At 41.9% G+C, this 21,654-nt stretch overlaps 1 protein-coding gene across 6 annotated transcripts in view; it reads left to right on the forward strand.

The window, feature by feature from the left end:
• The window catches only part of lmo3 (LIM domain only 3), a 47,624-nt gene that overhangs the window by 13,527 nt on the left and 12,443 nt on the right, over window positions 1-21,654 (forward strand). For all 6 annotated transcript variants that reach the window (XM_061807819.1, XM_061807818.1, XM_061807822.1 and 3 more), the window contains one exon: window positions 912-1,125. In XM_061807819.1, coding sequence (XP_061663803.1) covers window positions 912-1,125 — 214 coding nt within the window. The remainder of the gene's footprint in view (window positions 1-911; window positions 1,126-21,654) is intronic.

The raw sequence follows: 21,654 nt of genomic DNA on the forward strand, positions 1-21,654 counted from the left end.
AAGTGGGTTTGACATTTCAGGCGTTTTACTTTACTCTTCTTCCCGTGTTTGATTCCACACTCAGAGATTTGTTTTTTGACATTTACAAAGATGACACACACACACTCCGACTCACACAGCGTTTCATATCGGTGTGATTGTATGTTCATTGTTACATGCGCTTTATACAAAAAAAAAAAAAAATCTTCAAAACGGCATCACGTTGATGTTTCTCCATCTTTGTAAGTCAAGGAGTTTTTCTTTGCCCTTTTTAACAGGCAAGAAAAACACATTTGGTAATCTAAAGGGGGCGTTTTTTCCATTTTTAAAGCAAAACAAGTTGTCATGTATATTTATATATTATATTTACTAATGTGATATATACCGTAAGAAACTACTGTGCCAGAGAAAACCTACACTTGCTGCTACGCCTTGATTTTTTTTTTTTTTTTTTTTTTTTTACCTTGTTACCCAAGAAATACTTCTCATTCGTAATGAGGTAAAAGAAAATAAAGTAAATGGACACGGAATTTGAGTCAATAGCTGTAATACAAATATGAAAATACATGAATCGCTGTACTGTATGGAAAAACAAACGGGTTCATTGACAACTAAAGGACTAAGGTCTGAATGGGATGTGTGATTGCTGACATGTGCACTGTGATTGGTTGAGGGTGTCTTGCCAAAAGTCATCTAGTGTAGTTTTCAGCTCAGTCTTCGTGATAAGTGCTATCAAAAATGGATGGATGAAAAATCAGCATGTATTATTTCATTCTACTGTGCCTTGTCTTTTGCCTTCTTGCATAGTCTCTTAATGTAAAAACAGGCACATCTAGTGTACGATGTGCATATCCCGTACTTTGACTCTAACATTGGAATACATCTTGATTTGATTGTGCGTCTGAATCCCTTCCGTTGTCACCTTGTCGCAGGTATACAAATGCTTTCTGTCCAGCCGGACACGAAGCCAAAAGGCTGTGCCGGCTGCAACCGGAAGATCAAGGACCGCTACCTGCTGAAGGCCCTCGATAAGTACTGGCACGAAGACTGCCTCAAGTGCGCCTGCTGCGACTGCAGGCTGGGCGAGGTGGGCTCCACGCTCTACACCAAAGCCAACCTCATCCTCTGCCGGAGAGACTACCTACGGTAAGAATTTTTATTTTAGTTTTCCGAGCGTTGAACAAACACTCGGAGTGATCCCGGGAGTGTGTTTTCTATTCAAATTAATTTTAAAAAGAATTTTAAGAGGTCAGGTTACATGCGGTTGGACGAGAAATTCATTTTCCTTCCTTAGTTTTCATTTGCTTTGTGGGTCTCCGAACTTTTTGCATTGAGAACCACCTTGAAAAATACTTGGGTTTTATTCCTAAAAAAATATGGTGCAAAAGTATTGTCCTGTATTGTTGGAAACTCCACAGCATCCTCATGAGCAGGGATCACGGCCAAGTCTGGCGAGGTTCAAATGGTAGCGCGCCACTGCAGTTCAGTTTAATTTAACTTTTTGAGTGCAACACATTTGCATTTCACTTTTACCGTTCACTCAAGTCAAAATAAATGTCTTCTAAATTAGTTGAGTTCCTGGAACAACCCTGACAAACTTGAACGACCAAACAAATCAGCAAGTAGATAAAATGAGGATTCGAAATTGTGAAAAATCTCGACATTGTCTCCGCTCACAAATTGCTGTGGGCGTGTCCGCACGATGTAAGAAAATACGGCCCCCTGGAAAATGTATGGTAAAAACTGAACCAGAAATGGTGAAAAACAGTTGAAAACTAAACGGAAGCGCCACAATTCAGTATTCCATATTTCTCTTTTCTCGTTTAGCTTTTGGCTTTCAAGTTTCAGGTCTTTTCTGAACATTTTCCATCAACTTCCCCACATGGCAAGAGGCCAACTGGAGAGCTCTGTCGCGGTGTTGTAAAAAAAAGTACACACCGGTCTCACGTAGCTTCCCTGGGTGTTTGGCCAATTCCAACTAGTTATTCTTCCATCTTCAAGGTGACTGAATTGATTCGATGGCGACATCTTGCCAACACGTACACTGCAGGCTAACGAGTGGCAAATCCAGCACTCCCCATCTGATCTGCGGCGCAACACAAGAAGTCAGGCTCCATCACTGAGGCAATCAATGGCCGCGATATTACATGAACGCCGCAATTTTACACTTTCCATCACTCGCCGAGGACATCACATTGACTCGACCTAACCTTGCTTTAAAATTGAATGATTTACGTTATCAGGACTTGCGACAGATTCATGACCCCCGCAACCGCACACACACGGTCGCTCTCGTAAAAAAAAAAAAAAAAAAAAAAAAGCGCTTCCTGTATATTATTTGGACTTGTGTTTATCTTGTTGTGTCAGCCCGGGGTTAGAAGCAAGGGGAGGGGGTGAGGGGGTAAGGGGGGGGGGGGGGGAAATCACGATTTCAGACTCTGTCCATTTTTATATTCTGACACCAGTGGTCCTGTTCTATTTAGCAGGTTGCGATGCTATTCAGCTTGACATAACAAGGGTTAATAGAATTCTTCAGGGGTCTAAAAAGCAGCAGAGAAGTAATAATCCCCCTCAAATGAAAAGAAACAGTGGGAATAATACTTAAGGCTTCAGCAGTCCCCTAGTGCGATTGAATATGACGCACAGCGAGGAATGCAAACAAAAATTACAGCTATTATCTCCTAAAGCTCGAGTTGTACTTTGCTCCCTATGAATATGGAGAATAACGCTTCCATAAACGATCTGTTCGCAGCTTTTCCGTCAGTGATTCCAGGTAACGCATTGTATCCGCGTTGTTTATGCTGATGCGCTATTTTCGCAGCGCTGGAAAGGCCAGATGAGGCGGGACGCTAACAGCTCACGCATTTCCGCTTGAAAATGAAGCCCCGTCAGCTCCAAGGCCAGGAGAGGTGGGCCGCGTGGAGGGGGGGGGGGAGCTGTTGGGCACCAGTTAATGGAAAACTGTAAATTCCGAGCATTCCTTTTAAAGACGGCACGAGGAGAACGCTTTATTTATTTATCTATCTTTTCAGTCATTTTTTTTTTCACCCTCAATTTCCAATTTTCCTCTACAGTGGTTTTACTCAGATTGTGAACGGACGCAAACGCGCACACCAGTCAGCGCAGTGGGATTTATTCAAGTTTTTGGAAAGCTGAGAGATAACCAAATGTGGAGCATGGTTTACTGTAATATTTTTCTTTTACGCCTCTCCTTCAGAATCAACCATATTCTTGTAAACGAGGAAGAAAAGGTACAAAATAGCTTTTTTATATATATATCTCACATCGAGCTTATTACGCATTTGTATGTCGGCGTCAGGCGTGACTGTGACATCATGTCAACCTTTATCACTGCCAAGTGACAGGCAGTGAAGAGAAAAAAAGCTTAGCCTGTCTCAAAGCGATCTATTCTCCTCGGAAATCTCATTTAGATACATTCCCGCTTGTGAACATGTGTCATCGCTTTAATAAGAAAAGGGATATTCCGTTCGCTGCGGCGTGTGATTACTCACAAACGTAGTTTTCCGAGTGCAAACACGTTTGAATTAGTGTTGAAGGTTTTCAAATCATAGCAATAGAGCCCTCCATCTTTGGGGGATATAAAATGTCTACACCCCCCCCCCCCCCGTTCAAATGCCTTTTTTTTTGTGATATTACAAAAAAAAATTGAAACTGAGATAAATCACTTTCAAACTCCCACATTCAAACTTATGTTCAATGTGAGTCAGCACACAGCTGGCACCACTTAAAGTTCTTCAAATTTTCCCTAAATAAAATTTTCATCCCCCCCAGGAGGCTTTTCCTGACTTTTTTTTTTTTTTTTTTTTTTTGGGCTTTCTAGCAGAAACCTGAAGAATTTGTGCTATCACTTTGTGGTATTCGACTGTTCAGTGTTAGCTCTAAACCTTCAAGCTTCTGGATGAAAGCAAAAAAAAAAAACAATAAAGTTATGAAAGCCTACTAGAACATCTGAACTGTATTTATGATTAGTCCAAAGCACTTGAAATGGTGGCAGGTGTGTGCTGACTCCCACTTAAAATGAGTTTGGATTTGATGGGTTGATTCTGAATAAACCCACATCCAAAGTCAAAAGGGTGCTTACACTTGTGCAACTATATAATCTGTTGTTTGTTTTTACTTCCACTTTTAAATATTTTATTTTTTCAGTTTACAGGTCAAATGAATGGTGGAAAAAGTTTCAATATGATTTATCTTCAACAGGGGTGTGTAGACTTTATATTTCCACTGTATCTCATTTACATTTTGAATGGAAGGCGCACAATTGTATTTTTGATAAATATAATGAAATATTCATTTGTAACTGTGTATATACTGTATTGTACTGTACTGTGAAAAGCAATTTTTGTTGTGAAAGTTTCTGTGCATTCGATCTGCGACATGGTAGCCTTAGACCTTAAAGTGTCATAAGTTGTGTGAAATAACTTTTCAGCCATCTGTGTCCATTAGTCTTATTTTCTTTTAACACTTTTTTTTGGGCGATGCATTAAAATGGGTAACCATCTGTGTTTTGACAAATGCGGCTCTGCAAAAGGTCACGGTGCCCGCTGTGCCCACGAATGCCACCAGTATTACTTATGCTGTCCTTGGGCCGTGGTCACGTCGAGGTAAAACTAGCCGCGGTTTGAATTCGCCATAATCAATTAGGATGTCAAGCTGAGCGGGGGGGGGGAAACCTCCGACGCCGCCATCCTCGGAAACTTAAAATATTTTCTTTGCGCTGGAAAAGCAAAGGGAGCCTTCAATTTGTCGAGAGCTTTGAACACTTTAGCGGCAGAATTTTGTCAGGAAAGCTTCATTCAGGCTCCAGTTTGAATCCTATCTGGCCTGCTTGTTATTACAATGGAGCACTCAGCATGCACAAAAGGCTTCGCCCGCTCGAGCTTTTAATGGGGACTTCGAGGTGGAGAATGCAGCACTCAGGCTGTCAGCCTCAGCACTCCACCATCTTTAGCCTTCATCTTTTTCACCCCTCCGCGTAGGCCCTCCATCACAAGTCTTGGCCCTCTTGGCCTTCTTTGATGCCCGCTAATCAGACTCTCCATCGCTTTAGCAGCGCCGTAGATGATAGCTGATTCTAATTACACGCAAGCACGATGGAAACTTTGTTTGATGTCTTTTGTGTGCATCTCTGCTTGGCTTGCTTTACCTCTCAACACCCCCCCCCCCCCACGAGACATCTCTGTATGAGGCTAGACATATATACAGCGGCCCCAGCGCTACAAGGTGAACTGTTCCCCGGCACGTGTTATTATTAATAACTGCCAGAGAGAGGGGTCAGCAAAGACAACTCCTTGAAAAAGAACCTCGGGCCGGGCAAGTAGGCCGCAGCGTGGTGTGTTGTAAAACAATACCCCCACCCACCCACAAACCCTTCTCCCCCCCCCCCGAGGAGCCTCGCTGCTTAAAGCAAGAATAATGCATGGGGGGAAAGTAAAGGAGAGCCTGTGCAGCCTCACTCTCGGGCTGTGAAAAATGAAGATATCACCACCTGGTGCTTTTAAGCAAAACTGGCCGCCGACTTTCAGAATCCTTTTTTTTTTTTTTTTTTTATAATATTTTCTTGGTATTTCTGCTTTGTTGCTTAACAAGGGGAAACTGATTGCATTCTCGTTCAAGCAATGAAAATACAACCAATACTCGCAAAGCAACCAATGATTTAATAAACAGTGACTGAATTCACAATGACGGTACGGTGGATCAGCTGGTAAAGCGTTGAACTCTCAGTTCTGAGGACCCGGGTTCAATCCTGGCCACACCTGTGTGGAGTTTGCATGTTCTCCCCGTGCCTGCGTGGGTTTTCTCCGGGCACTCTGATTTCCTCCCACATCCCCAAAACATGCAACATTAATTGGACACTCTAAATTGCCCGTAGGTGTGATTGTGAGTGCGACTGTTTGTCACTATGTGCCCTGCGATTGGCCAGTGACCAGTTCAGGGTTTACCCCGCCTCCTGCCTATTGACAGCTAGGATAGGCTTCAGCACTCCCGGCGTCCCTTGTGAGGATAAACGACAAAGAAAATGGATGTATGGATGAATTCACAATATTCCGCATTGTCACAAGACAAGAGGACCATCAGCCCCCGATCGATATGGATTTTTTGAAACAGCTGTCGATTCTGTTGTTTGGCAGGATAAAATTCAGAAAACTGTGCAATCGGATGATTAATTTAAAAAATATATGACTAAAATAACTTATTTATGGGCTCCTTAACGTTTATGACAAGGAAGATTGAATTAAAGGCAAAACGTTTGCAGCAAGGCAAAGGAATTTCTGTCATTAAAAAAAAATAATAATAATAATAATTTTTTTTATATTTTGTTCATGTGGGGGGGGTTCGGATTTGAAAAACTTTGCCATAGTTTGCTGACACCGATAAATCAGCTGGACCCTAATAATCATGGCATCAAAAGGAATTACCGAAATGCCAACCAATGACTGGTGTCGTGTGTAATAACTGACAAGTAGAGCAGCCAACAATTTATAGATTACTTCCCCTCCCTCACCCCCTCCCCCGGCCACCCAAAGAAAGGAGAATGCTGGTCACTCCAAGGTAACTTTCTTGACGCCAGTATTCAAATAGACAATGTGCGTGGAGCCAGTGGCAGCAGCCCACATAAAAATGAGAGCAATGCTAATCACAGACACATTATGGGATATCTCTTGTTAGCAGAATTCATGAGGGTTTATAACCATTTTAGCGGCGCCGCATAATTAGCTAGTCTCTTTGAGATTACACTGGAAATAATTAAGGTTGGGAACGCATGGACGAACTGTAAATAGTACAATGGGAATCGCTGCTTCCATGCTGACGGCCTCAGTTCTTTGCCCAGCGGGTTAAATCAGAATTTTAAGGTCACGCTACATAAATGTTTTGGATATTATCGATCATGGACGCAGTTGTTGTGAAATTATGAAGTGTAAAGAAATTGTATTGGTGTTCCTGCAGCATTTTGTTGCAATTCAAGGTCAATCTAGGTTTGCATGTTAAGGACGGAATGTAGAAAAACAGCAATTACAGCGATTAGCTTTATGTCTTAATGGGTCAGTGTAAAAGGCCTAAAAGGGCTCCCGTGTTTGTGTTCGGGATTTGAAGGCACCCGAGATGCTGCTGCAGTGATTCCTCCCACACATCTTGAGAGGAGAATCTCACTGTGTGGGCTGTGAAAATGAGAGGAGACATCTGAAAGATAGTTGAATGCTCGGGGTTGGGGGGTGTCATCTACAGTTAATCGAAATGATGCAGTTCTCCAAGAGAAGCCCTTTCTGCTGGTTTTTTCCACCTTCCCTACCTTATAATCAAATCAAGGAAGTCATGACAGCCCTGAATGTGTCACTAAATCCGGACTTGCCTGTAAAGTGCACAAATCCATAAACGCTTACTTAAAAATCAGCAATACAGTCGGGTGCATTGATCTTTAAAGACAATGACTTTCAGTTTCACCATTTGAGTGACACTCGGGACCAGTTGCACATCGAACAGGCTGCCAGAAATGTTAATTTGGTGGATATTTTGCTGACTGGCGTCCTGACCCCACTTATTTGCCAGAACATTGAGTCATGACATCGGGGTCGACCACAAATGCTCCATTCTAAACTTTGTGTGACTTTTAACTATTCGAGTTGAAATAGCAGAATGTGGCTATTTTTTTCCACGTGTTTATGAACGATTCAGTCAGACAGCAATGAATCGATGTTATCAACACCAACGTATGTTTTAATTTCTTCCCGGCTGAAGTTTCTTTGCTAGTTTTTTCCCCTTGTGATCCTCCTGTTGCGTATTAGACAGCAAGATGATTACTCACAGGTGAATAGACAGCTCACTCTCGCCGAACACGCTGTTTACTGTAATGGTTCGCTTGTGCCGCCTGCGCCTTTATGCATTGTTGTTATTGTTGCTCTATTGATTTCCCACCGTCACATACTCTTGGTGGACTTATGTAATTCTCCAAGGTTTTTCCTTTATTTATTTTTTTTCACCCTCGCTCACATCTTCGGGTTGGCATGTTCCTGCTCATCATCTCACTGCATCTATCGCCGGCTTTTGTGCGGCGGTGACACCGACACAAAGTCCAGACTGATGGTTATATCGTCAGAACGGTGAATATTATGTAAAGTACTCAAGTAAACTCACCTGTGAACTTATACGGAAGAAAAGGGGATAAGGCGGTTGCTTTTGAACAGCTGTATGAAAGAAACATATCAGAAGATGCAGCCCATATATATTTTTATCTATTAAGCTGAGTAAAAAGGTTGCCAAACAACAACATATATTGATGAATTATGTGCCAAGCAGCATTAATTTATTTTGCCCACCTTGTTTTTACACAAGTCGCCTGGTTTTATAGTTGCAGCAGGCATGAAAGTGTGAGTTGGCCCAGTTGTTGCGCAGTCAAGGAAAGTGCTGATCGCAATAATGGATTAGCCCCAAATGTCCAAATTGGAACTAAACTTTGCTTTACATCCTTTTTTTTTTTTCCTAGTTATGGTATTTCTACACTAAGCTTAATAATGACAAATGGATGTAGCAGACTCTTGTTTTAGGGGCTCAACTCTCTGTCTGGCTTTAAGGTTTTGCATTTAAATTTTGCAATTGTTTTTCTGATAATCATTTTTATTATATACACAGCTCTGGGGAAAAAAGAGACCACTTCCAAATTATCCTATTCTTGGATTTTTGCATATACATTACAGACACTGTACATTTGAGTGTTTTTTTTTTTTTTTTTTTTTTTTTTCCCCACCAGCTACCAGCTGACTGGCCGAAATGCGGGCAACACCCCCGAGTACATTGCAGGGCACGTGTTGGGAAAAATAACCATTCCCTCTCACATTTTCTAACCTATGAAAAAATGTTTGTCCTCAATTAACCTTACATCTTTTTGGAACGTGGGAGGAAACCCAGCAGGATCTGAAGCCAGAACCCCATGACTGTAGAATTGCTCACCACTGTGCTCCCTTCAGTGGAATATACTTTTATTAAATATAAACCTACATTTTCACAGTTGTGTTCATGCGCTCCTTCAACCCTACATCGTGGTAATTACAGTGGGATTATACAGAAGGCTTTGTTAATTTTTTTTTTTTTTTTTTTACAAACGTGCGCCAAACGAACAAATCCAAAAGCGGCGTTTTCCACAGAGCCGCTATGAGACCCCGCGCCGCCCTCAGGGCCTTTTGATACACAGCCACAGCTCTGTTTCATCAACGGGCTTATCTAATTCTCTGTCCCAAACACATCAAGCCGGGTAATGAAAAATTCATTGAGTCAGTTACTTTGTGCAATTGAACACATCCATCATCTTGTGTTACTTTGTAATATAGTAAATCATGCGGCCGTCCCAATCATGAACCCTCTCTGACCGAGCAGACCTCTCCGTAATGAATATTGACTCCCATTGTGTTAAATTCATTCAAGCAAATCAAGTTTTTAAACACTCAAAGCCCGCCATGTCCCACTTTGTTCTTTCAAGGTTTTTCATTAAACATGGGAGAAGTTGATTACCTGATAAGTGAACTCTGCTAAATTTGAACTTTCCTCCACAGCGGCAACTCGTGCGGATTCCTCCTTCCAGATTAACCTTTATGGCCCTAATAAATGGTCTATATTCACATCAAAGGGATGAGAAGTTGGCGCAAGGCCTTCTGGGAAAGGGGGACGCAGGCCCACTGAAAGCGTTCGAGCTGAGCTCCCCTTCTCATTGAACAGTAATCTTCGCTGTCCACTCCAAAATTATGCCCCCCTTTGTCTTTTTAATTAAACTCAAGTGCAGTCAGGCGGCTATTTGACCTCTGCTGGCCCCTCTTTACTGGCAGTGCCGCAGGTCATTTCCATGCATATATTAATATCCCGTTTCCTTTTGGGCAAGGCTTTGCAGATTAAGTGGAGTTTTAAGTCTCGTCTATTTCCCATTTTTTTTGACTGTGTTACACAGCAAGTTCGTTGAAAAAAGAAAATCAATGTCGTAAGATTTTTTTTTTTTTTATTATTGTCCCCCCTCCCAAAAAACAAAAAAAAAACAAACATCATAACAATCATAACAACACCACAGGTTGTGGGAGATTTATGTACTGGAAAAAAAAGGTTCAGGTCAAGTCCAAATATTTATCAATGTGTTTGGATGTTTTTCAGGGATGAGCTTGGCGCTCCTATGCTGACTAAATCCTATTTTTGAGTGATTTCTTATACTCACCACTTTTGGCGTTTGTATAATATTTGGATGGGCCTGTTCATCACTGAATGGAGCTTTTATTACAATACTGTATTAATATTATCAGGATAGACTATAGAACAGACATAAAAGTGCAGAAAACACTTGATTGTGCAGTGCAAATGTGTTGAGAACATAGGCGGTTCTCGGTGTTGTTTCAAGCTCCCCTCTGGCGACTGTCCCATAAAAATTAAAAATGTGACTGGTCCTCTTTTACAGTTTTGAGATTCCCGCCACCGCCCCTTTAAAGATCAACAGGTGAAATGTAGCGGAACAAAGACTGAATCTCAAATCCAGAAGACAGAGGTCAAATTTGACTCAGAACAGCTTCAATGTGTACAAGGAGCTGATGAATCCCATCCCCCTGAAAAGAAATCCACCAAGATCAGTGTCTCCTGTTCCAAACCATCGTGTAGCGAACTGAACTGTCCTGCTTGGTGGAAATTGGACTTCTGTCTGTAGTCACGGGCCTCAAGCTTTGCTGCAAACACAGCGCCACCACATATTTGGCGACTCTCCGTTTCACCAGCATGTGAGAAGATGATAACAGGCTTGCTGTTTACCTCTCACGATGTTCAGCATTCCCTCCCGCCTCCCTCCCCACAAGTTTTGGCATAGGCTGCTATTATTTTGTTTCACGCCCGTGTGTTTTGGAAGCTTCCAGAATATGCCCTCGCGCCGTTCTATACCGTTCGAAAGAACCTGTTGTTACTCCTACGAACTCGCACCATTGCTGTTAAATAGCAGCGGATGACAAAAGCAGATGTGTGGCTGCGGTTGCAGATGAAGGTAGACGAGAGCATGGCATTGTGCCTGCTACAGATGGAATCATAAACATGGAAAGCTCTTTATATGCATTTGAGAGAGGTAATAAGTGGAGGTACCAGCTCATTATGACCCAGTTGAGACCGTAGCACTGGTCTGGGAACCTGGTACAAGGCTTCTGTGATGATGTACAAATACTGTATATTGCAAAACAAAAATGTTCAACCAAATCATATCAGTTTCTTTAACAAAAGTCCACTAACTTAACTTATTTGCTCATAAGACCATTCTCAGTTGTATTTTTGTGGTTTTATAGTTTGAGGCCATAAGCCATCGTTTCGGTGAAACCAACCCATGTTGTTCTGCTGATTACCAAAGAATGGAAAAAGCTGTAAACAATTATTTTGTTATGGTGAAAGAAGTGAGTCCGCATTTTTGGTAGGTTTGGGTCCTGAAAGTGGTGTTCAAGAACGGGTGGCAATGTGGGGAACTCTGCTTTGTAAACTACTGGCAGTGAAAGAGTTAATTACTCCGCATCTCTTCCGGTAGACCTCAGTGCTGTGTAATACTACCATGAAGGTGCACAACTCTAAATTCAGACTTTCATGTACACGGTAAAAACAATTTTTTTTGCAAAGCTGCGATGTAGCGAACGATGAAGCGCAATATCTACTTTCATACCAAAAAGATCTGATTTCTTTTACTCCTGCTTTTCTTTCTTTCTTTTTTTTTTTCTTCTCTTTTTGCATGTCCATTCCCACAACCGTGCTGGTGTCAGAGGTGATGTCTCCCATTAGGGAGGTCACATGAACTCGAAGTCTCGCATTGTTAGCGGAAGTGTGCGAGTTGGAGTCAAGCCCCGTTATTGAAGTATGGGAGCGGTGGAACCTGATCCGCGAGTCAGTCGGTTCGGGTATGCTCGCAATTAGTGTGGTAATGTGCGTCGACACCGGTGTGTGTGTGTGTGTGTGTGTGTGTGTTGTGTGTGTGTGTGTGTGTGTGTGTGTGTGTGGTGTGTGTGTGTGTTTGGGGAGGCCTTGTGAGCAACCCCTGGTTAATGAGGCCTTTATGGAGATGAAGTAGGGGTGTAGGCAGAGGAAGACACCGAGACGAGCGCTAGCCGCAGCGATCGTAGCTGGTTATTAAAACAGCGCGTGGGTGAAAGTGGGGAGATGGGGGCAGAATGGTGGAAAACGGCATTGCAAATTGCTGATTGGTTGGTGTCAGCCCCACTTACAGGGGTTATTTGAATGGTTTAGGCAGGGCTGTGAGACCTGTGCTGAACCCCTGAGCGACTTCTCAATTAGTGGGCGGCCTAGCGGAACTGCCAGACACTATTGTGCATCCCCCCAATGCCCAACCATCATCCCGCTCCAACCTTCCAATGCCGCGTGTTTGCCAGATCTAGTGATCAGGCACTTGGTAAGTTATTCTCCGCGGACTTGTTGGGAAGAGGACTTATCGGCCCATTTTTGTTTTCATCGTGACTGCTTTGAAGACGCAATATGATGCTTTTTTTTTTTGTGTGTTTTTTATTCCATGTTGCTCTTTCTTCCATGATAACGCTGCTCTCCGGATTGCATTCGCGTGAGGCTTTGTAAAACCTGAATACCGCAGATAACGCACTCCACAATGGAGAAGTCCGCCTTGCTTAACCGAGTCGAGGCGGTCCCCGTTGCTGTGCTACGCTCGTGTGAAATGAGATGTAAATATGGCAATTTTAACAGGCTGATTTATTCATGAGGATGCCAAAAGAAAGACAAGAATGCTAATGCTACACACTGCTTTGCCCTTGGCTGGGCCACGTTGACAAACAAGCCACTCACCATGGGAATTAACAACTTCATTAGGTCACCTGACCACTTTGGCACGTTACGTCACGCGACAGAAGACCCATCTTTTACCGCAGATGTTGTTGAATGCGTATTTGTTGAAATGATATAACACTGTCAACATGATCCGGTTTTAATCTGGAAATGTTTGCCCGGGCAAACTGTGAAAATTAAAAGTCAGGAATCACTCAAGTGAAAATAATTCAAAGACTCATTATTGGTATCCAATGTTTATTGGTTTTGGGGGGTTTGAAGGAATCAATGTGGTGGCGAGGTCATGTTTGCCGCTTGTATATGGGTTGTGTTTGGAGGCTGCAAATCGGCTATCACTGCATTGATTGGACCCTATGCCGCTTTTTTTTTTTTTTTCTGGACGCTTTTAATCTGCGAAATGGTAAATAGGCAATCAGAGGGACGCGCAGCGGTGTTCAAATGTTGGTCCTGTGATTTCTCATCCACCCCCGGTGAAGACTTGAATGGTGGGTGGTACAGACAGGACTTGCAATGCTCAGAGATGGAGTGAGCGCAACCAACTATCTGTGAGCATGAACCAGCCATGATCACTAAGGGTAATTTGTTTATTGAAAATAGAATATGAATGGTTGTATAGTTGTGGTCTCTGCAATTGATTTGTGGCAAGTACACAGTGTGGTGCTTAACATCTTGCAGGAAGCATTCCTGATGTCTAGATTTGGTAAAACCGAGTCCTAGTTTTCTTCTTCCGGATCCTGTCACATTCTTATTAAAACATCTTTATGAGAAATACGTCTGTACTCATGAAAAAATGCACCAAAGATACACACGGATACTACTTGACTAGCCCAAAATATAGCTTCCAGGTACAAGCCATGTCAACCATGTGAGGTTACGTTAACATTCCCTTGTGTTACAGGATAGAGCTCAGCAAAATGTGCGGTGACATGTTTGAAAAACATGCAATTGTATCTTAAAATGTCAGAAATGACAACGTGTTACTTAAAAAAGTTTTATCATTAAATGAAAAGAATCAAAAGAAGTTTGAAACACTTATATGAAACATATTTTAACGGCATTATCAAGTAAGGGTACTCAGTATTGGCGAGTACTGACATGTAAGTACTTGTAGTCACAGGCAGTGCTTATTATTGATTGTAATTTTTCGTTTGGCCATGCGTTTTCTTACTCAAAGCTAATTCTGTACTGTTTTATTCTCAGACATATATTGACCAAAAAAAATGCATGGAAAGTCATTGCCAAGAAGGTGACACAAAAGCACAGTTTGCCCTTCACTTTTCCAAAAGGACAAGCGCTTATCCTCGCACAAACAATAAAAAGCCAGTTTACCTCAGTCCTCTTGAGAGCCCCCCAGACTTGAATGGTTTCACATATTTCGGCTCTCGTATGATCTCATTAATTTAATTGGCATCGCGCTGTGTCCGTTCATTAGCGACGTCGCCTTTTGTTTCGCAGCTTGCCTGGCTTTCACACATTGTTGCCTTATCGGGATGTTTTTCCTTCAAATAATAAGCCATTACGCCATTGGAAAGGTGTGCGGTGGGGAAGGCGTAACGCTTCATTCCTCACATTTAAGGTAAATAACATTACTGTGTGAGTCACTCAAACGCATCTGTCAATGTCATCACGGCCATTGTGATGACTTTGACAATCCACTTTGTCCACACGTATGGCTACTTCAATCTTATCCAAAGGTTTATGCATTGCGTATTTCACTTTTTCTAGTGACACTTCTTCCAAAATAAGAACCAATGTCAAATTACGTACTGTGAAATGAGGACAATCGTATGAACATTGTGGAAAAAGTTGACCTTTTCAACAGACCGTTCTCGGTTACTTCCCCTTCCGGTCACTGATTGGACGATAACAAAATTGAATGAATGCAAAGAGATTGCCACGGACAGTTATGACAATCCGATTTGAAGGGAGCGGTGGGAATATTTGTATTCTGACGCACGTCCACATTTTGAACAAGGTGTCAGTCAGTCATCAATGCCATCACAGAAAGTTCTTATCCACCCTTATTAGTATTACAAATAATATTCCAACCATTTCTTTTATTTTTCAGGCTTGTTTTGCAAGACAAATGAGAATGTACAATATTTCCTCCTGCTCTTTCTACCTCACCATTTTAATGAGATGCTTTCTAGATTTTAAACTCTGGCAAAGTACTCTTTAAATGTTGTAGCTTTACAGCTTGGCTTCCATTAACCCCTCCCCTACATCACCACTCACTTCACACGCCAAGCAATTACCTCACCAATAATGCACCAAGCTCACAAAATGTGGCAATGTGAATTTCCTGTAATTACTTCGGGCTTTTCACGTGAAATCTGAAATTGCCGAGAGGTCAAACTGGGCGCCGGTGATTGTGTCTGAAGGAGGGTCATGCGCGGACACATTGGAGGGGTCTGTTTTCAACCCCCGTTTGATTGTCCCGATGAGTAGGGAGGGGGTTACGTTTTGTTTAGCAGAGGTCAAGAGTGTCTCCTTTGTTTTGGCTCCCAAAAACACGGAAGGAATGCCATCTGATGGAATAAAATGACAGGCCCTCGATGGCAATATCGTTTAGCGTGCGTTTGAAGTGCAGCCGTAATTAATTTGAGGGGAAAGTCCTCAGGGAACTCTTTGTCATTTTCAATTTCCCACTAAAGCAGCTGCCCCGCTCAAAAGCTGCATTCAAGTCAATTTAACATGAAGTGTTGCCCTGAATCGCGACGCTCGCATACCTTCGTAACTGACCAGTTCTGTCTGCACCGAAACATTCCAGCGACCCATAATTAACAAAACAGGTTGACTTAAATATATCTAACCTTACTATTTTCACTCATTATTCTTTAAAAACCCTCGAGACTTTCCATCTTGAGGCGACATACTTCCCCACGACTCCTGCAAAGTGGGGAAAGAGGCACTTTTGACAGAGTTACTGATAGATTTATTCTCAAGCTATTTTCAACACCTTAAATTGGTCAAACAACTCCTATAAATTATTATTCTTATAAATTATATTTTCAAGACTTTTGATTGTAGATGCGGCGCCGTTTTTCTTCTTCTAAGTCTAAATTCGAACCTGCCATAGAGTCTTGCCACTTTCTTTGCACCTTTTGCCTCCGCGTGGGCCCTGCCGTCGATATTTCCAATTGGACTAAAATGCTTACATGTTCAGTCCCCTGGATGCATTATTCTTTTGGATCATCCCCTCCAGTGGAGATTAGTTAAATTAGCTGTGAAGAGCAATGACTCATGGGGCTGTGCATGTTTGGTGCAGATAATTGCGGGGCTTGTGTGTGCCACTATCTGGCACCCGGCGTGGTATAGCAGGTGGGCTGGTGCTGGGAGAGTGCCTATCGAACGACACATCTGGATAGAATCTTTTATTTGGTCGTCCTCAAAATGGACCCGGGGAGAGGCTTTGCCAAAAAAACAGTTTTTCTGTTGATTTGAGATTACTTGATTCCTTTTTCAACTATTATTGCTAAGGGTAGTTTGCAAACATTCGTGCTCATGTGTATTCAATCATATGGGTGAACTGAAAGAAGGGCTTCTGGGTAATCAATGTCACCGATTAAATTGTGTTTATTTATTTATTTATTGCAGCTTCAGTTGTTTGACGTGTGTCCCTGTTTATGTGCATTGCTAATACTAACAACAGGCACGAACAGAATGGGGGTAGTTCACAAAAGTGAATTTATCAGTGCTGATGAATTAGACACATTGTTGCTATAGCTAGCGACCTTTCGAATCCACTTGCAACTGTTTAAAAAAAAAAAAAAGAGCTTTGGGACTTTAATTCCTAGGATAATTTAAATTGTGAACATTGTGAAGACAACAGCTTTCAAAAAAGTGATTCAAGACTGTAAGAGTTATTTCAATCGTGAACATCGCGACGGCGCGGCGCCCTTGCATAAGCAGTGATTTATTGACATATCGGAAACTTTTGCTTAAAAACTATTACTTTATGTATACAGATGTTCACCCAGCCATCTTCAATACACTCTGCAGGCATATTGTTCAATAGACCCATTGGGTAAATATTCTTTATCCTCTGCAAAGAGCAACTCATATTGTTACTTCTCCACAAACTCTTTAATAGTTTACATTCTATTGAATGATCTCATTACGCATTCCTTTTTTTTTTTTCCCCCGTAAATTTATATCTCAAAGGCACCACTGTAGCTTCTCCCACATTCGGAAACAATGAAACCTCACTATGGATACGTGCTCAAAGTAACAAAGAACACGACCTTGCACGTATGGTTTATCTTTTCCAAGTTGCTTAATGTGGAAAAGCAGATGTTGTTAAACCTCTCGGCAGAGGTTATACGGGAACTAATTAGGTGGCACTCCGTGGCGTCTCCCCGAGCTGACAGTTACTGGGGGAACGTTTGCCTTGTATACCCTGCAGTCTCTCGGCAAGCGGGCCATAATTCATCATTAGGATATCAGAGTCCAGGTGCAGATGAGAACTGATAGAGGCTGGCAGCCAGGCAAGTCAGGGCACTCGAGGAAGAAAATCTTATCCCGCGGACAATTCCCAGGTCACGGCCACGGTAATTGAAATAATTTTGCCCCGAAACGTTGTTTAATCACTGACAATCACACAGGCTGGGGGTATTAAATTGAGGAACGCGAGAGTCTGATTACATCTGCCACCTTTAACGGTCTTCCCCTCCCCTTCCCATCCACCCTGTCGTAACTTTCTTTACTTTCTGACTGTATTATAAAACCAGGAACCGTATTATCATTGCAATTCATTCAACAAACTCCCTGTGAGTAAACTCGTAGGTACGGACAGGCCGCAACAGCGAATGGACTAAGCGCGATCCCATTAAAGAAATTAAAAAAAAAAAAAAAAAAAGAATCCCATGTTGAGATGCAACAAATCATGTGTCTGTTATTAACCCTGAGCCTGTAATTATGCAGATTACCATAGATTTTCCTTGGGTGCCTGGAAGTGAGATCCCGGGGTTGTTCTCGGCGTGGCAGGCGGACGAGGGAACGGCCATGCATTACTGAACTTGCCACATTCATCATGTTGACTGATGGCACAGAGAGTCGGTCCCTGGGTCCCAGTGGTTAATGTAGTGGGTAATTAACTGTCATTTGCCTAGTAATAGGCCGATGATCAATGGTTTGTGAGGAAACAAATTCTAATCCGGCATCTGATGAATGCATGCCGAGGCCGGGGCAATTGAAGTGGTGGGAGGGATGGGAAAGATGGAGATCGGGTGGAGGAGTGAGACGAGGAATGCTGCAGCTGGAATTTTAAATGGATATTGGAACTCAACCCCTCACAATAAAACTAATAGCAATAATGAGAATATCCCAGGAAGCAAATTAGCGATCCGATTTATTTTACAAAATAATATGGAAATTGTAATTCATTTCATTTGGTAGATTCAAAAGTTCCAGGGGTTCTCTAGGCTGATACAATCTGCGATGTTCAGAAAAAAAAATTACAACACACAACTAGAATTTATATATATTTATATATAATGTATATACTTTAATACAGTTTAAAGAATCATTTTTCCCCTGCTTTTTTGCTTCACTTTAATGCGAGTGATACGAGTCATTTACGTAAAAAATTAAGAATGTCTCTGAATATAATACTGTTTACATGTCTTCCGCCGCACTTTATTTAAATATCCATTGCTTAAAGGGTCATAACTCTGCAACAGTAATGCTATTCATTAGCGTAGCTTCAAACGTTTTCATTGTTTGTTACCATTAAGCTCAACATTTTAGTAAGACAGAGCTATATACTGTAGTTGTTTTAAATACATGTTCATTTTTTTTTGTGTTGTACTAGAGAGGTGATGTTGATTTCACTGCCACAAGACAGTGCTTCTATCTTCATTTATTTCTTTATTTTTGCTCACAGGTCAAAGCAAAAATAAATAAATCTCAAATTTGAGTCACCCATGTAGCAAGATCCCGCTGTATGTTAATTATTGTTGTTTTGCTCCGTGCATTATTACCGCTGCCAAGTAATCGGAAAGGTGAGTGGTATTGTTTCCATCCCCTTTTGGTTGATTTACGTGCTCCCTGTTTTTTACTATTTCATAACCACCTTTGGAGTTGGCAGAGGATATTTCTATTTTTTCCCCAGATTAATATACCGTATTTTCCGCACTATAAGGCGCATAGAATAGACGCTACAGTAAAGGTTGGGGTTACGTTATGCATCCATTAGATGGAGCTGCACTAAAGGCTCAATATAGATCCATATATAAGGGGCACCGGATTATAAAATATAAAATTAAAGGCTTTTAGGTGCACCTTACAGTGGGAAAAATACGGTACATTGTTTGAGATGTAACAATTTCAACTCCTTTGTTTGGCAGGAAAGCTTTGCATCGATATGCAAACCTCAATCTTTTCGCCTTGTTATCTAGTTTGTAGAAGGCACAACTTTTGTGTCTCGTGTCCACTATGCGTATATTCCAGCATAAGGTACTGTACGTCATTTACAGCACTCCCAGTAATGAGCCGGCAGTCGTCGTATTTTTGACACATTTAGTTCGCCAAAGCTGAAAAAGCTGAAACAATCCATTTGGCATGACACCACTTGTGCATTCGCTAAAGGAGAAGAGTGCCTCGCCGACTCCGATCGGGTTTTGGGGTCCACTGGGCTAAAGCCTTGTGGAATAATTTAATTGGTATCGTTGTTTTTTTTTTCTTTTTTTTTTCTTCTCCCCCCCCCCACCACTCTTTCTCACCACTCATCAAATAGGTACCACTGAGCCGTACCGGGCTGTAATTCACAGTGAACGCCTTCTGACCGACAATACAAGGTATTGAGCACTGACTGCATCAATACCCTTTCAAATTCAGATTTGCGCAAGGCATGAATTTTAATTTCTCCGAGCGCTTTAAATATACATGCTGTCTTGTCAGCCGTGGATATTAAGTGTATGTCAATCCCGCTGTTTTACATTGTTATCCCGCAGCTCTCAAGACATAACAGGCAGCTGTTAGGAAAAAGAGAGCAGGCCACGAGAAACGTATTTATTCATTACCAATTATAATGCAGAGCTAAATGTATTGAATCCCAGGCTGCGGGTCGTCCACGCACGAGACCTCTAAGCCGTCATCCTCCGATTGCGTGCAAGCCTGTGCCTTTGAATTCATTACAAGCAAAACCACGCTTAATTTGCCTCATCCCCTGAGAGCCATTAGCGTCTGTGACATCAAACTGGCAGAGCAGCCAAAGACGAGTGGCAGGTACGCGCCATCCATCTTCCCCTCCCCACAGGGCGAGGCAGGTTTTTTTCCCCGCGTCCCGCCTCTTGGAGGAGTGTTCGCCACACCGGAGGTGCCGTTGCCGTCCAAAGGATGGTCATCACGCTGAAGCTTGTTGGGAGGGGGGAAAAAAAAGAAAAATCTGGTTTGATTTGAGAAGCAAATGTATGTGTTGTCCCCGGAAGCGAGTACACGCCAGAAGGCGATGTTGAATCATTTAACGCGGTGGTTAATGTAGCACATAGGTACCAAATGAATTATGCAGCAAACAAGTGGATGAGAAGCAGCCAGGAGGTCTGTTTAGGAACCTGGGGGGTCTTTGGGCTTCTCATTTTCTTTTCAATGAGTTTTTCTTTTTTTTTTTTTTTTCTTTTTTTTTTCCCAATAAGCACATCCATCACCGACGCAAGAAAAATGCTGCTCACACCCTGGAAAACATTATCAAAGATTTAATTTCTCTGCTGCGGAGCCAAAGCTTAGAATGATGGCTTTAAGAAAAAAAAAAGTGTTCTCTTGGAATCAAATTAGAACTTTAATCCGAACCCCTCTTTTTAAAAGAAAAAAAAAAAGATGTAGAAGGATGAACATGCCATTAAAAATATGTTCTAAAATATGTTCCAGTGTCAAACCGTCGCCGAAAGCGTTCAGTACAGTTTATTCTTAGTAACATTCTCACCTAGCACACAAGTGTAAAAAAAAAAAAAAAAAATAAAAAATTACAGTATATGCTGACATTTCGAGTGAGGTTCTGCTCACAAACCTAATGAAATAAATATCCATCCATCCATTTTCGGTATTGCCGTTTTGGTACGGGGATCACTGATGGTACACGAGCTCAGTTTTAGTGGTTTGCAGTTGCATTTCATCTTTAAAAATCAAAAAGACTGCTTTTTAAACTCAAGTAGTGCAAATTTGATTTCTTTTACCTGCATGTGCAATACATTTTAATGGAATAAGTTCTTAAATATTTGTTTTCAATTTTCCTATATTTGAGTGTTTATGTTCTCTAATAGACCAGATGCTGCTATTTGAATTTGGTACTTCTACCGATTTACCTAATTATAATAATTGAATCATTTTCTAATTGGTTTCCGCCGGTTTGACCTTAAAGTAAACTTTTGTTATTGTGTTTCGTTTAACTTGGAACAGCGGCAAGTCCCGGCGGAAAGCAGCAGCCTTTTGTTATCGATTGCAGCCGTAGACACAACGGGGAATAGTAACGGGCCGCAAGGACGTCGATTGAGAATCTTTGCGAGCAAAGTAGTGTGACGGACATTTTTTTTTTTTTTTTCTCAAACAGAGCGGGCCAACCGAATTTCGGGAGTTGAGAGAAGAGCACGGACAGACCTGGCAAATGAGACGGTGAAACAGAACACCGTTTTGATACAAGCCGACAGGCAGAAAGCTTATAGCATCACTTTTTTTTTTTTTTTTTTTGCGAATACCTTCCATCATTCATAATCTGGGAGCCTTGAGAGCATGCTATCTGGAAATGATTCGGGTTAGCGCAAGACAAGGACATTCACCCCTGCAGAGTAAGCGACGTCTCGCTGGGACTTTGCCGTATGCCGCAATACAAAGTGTCGCTGTTAGGCTCCAACACACGTG

The sequence above is a fragment of the Syngnathoides biaculeatus genome, chromosome 20 (assembly GCF_019802595.1).
Source record: "Syngnathoides biaculeatus isolate LvHL_M chromosome 20, ASM1980259v1, whole genome shotgun sequence".
In the NCBI taxonomy this organism is placed as follows: Eukaryota; Metazoa; Chordata; class Actinopteri; order Syngnathiformes; family Syngnathidae; genus Syngnathoides; species Syngnathoides biaculeatus.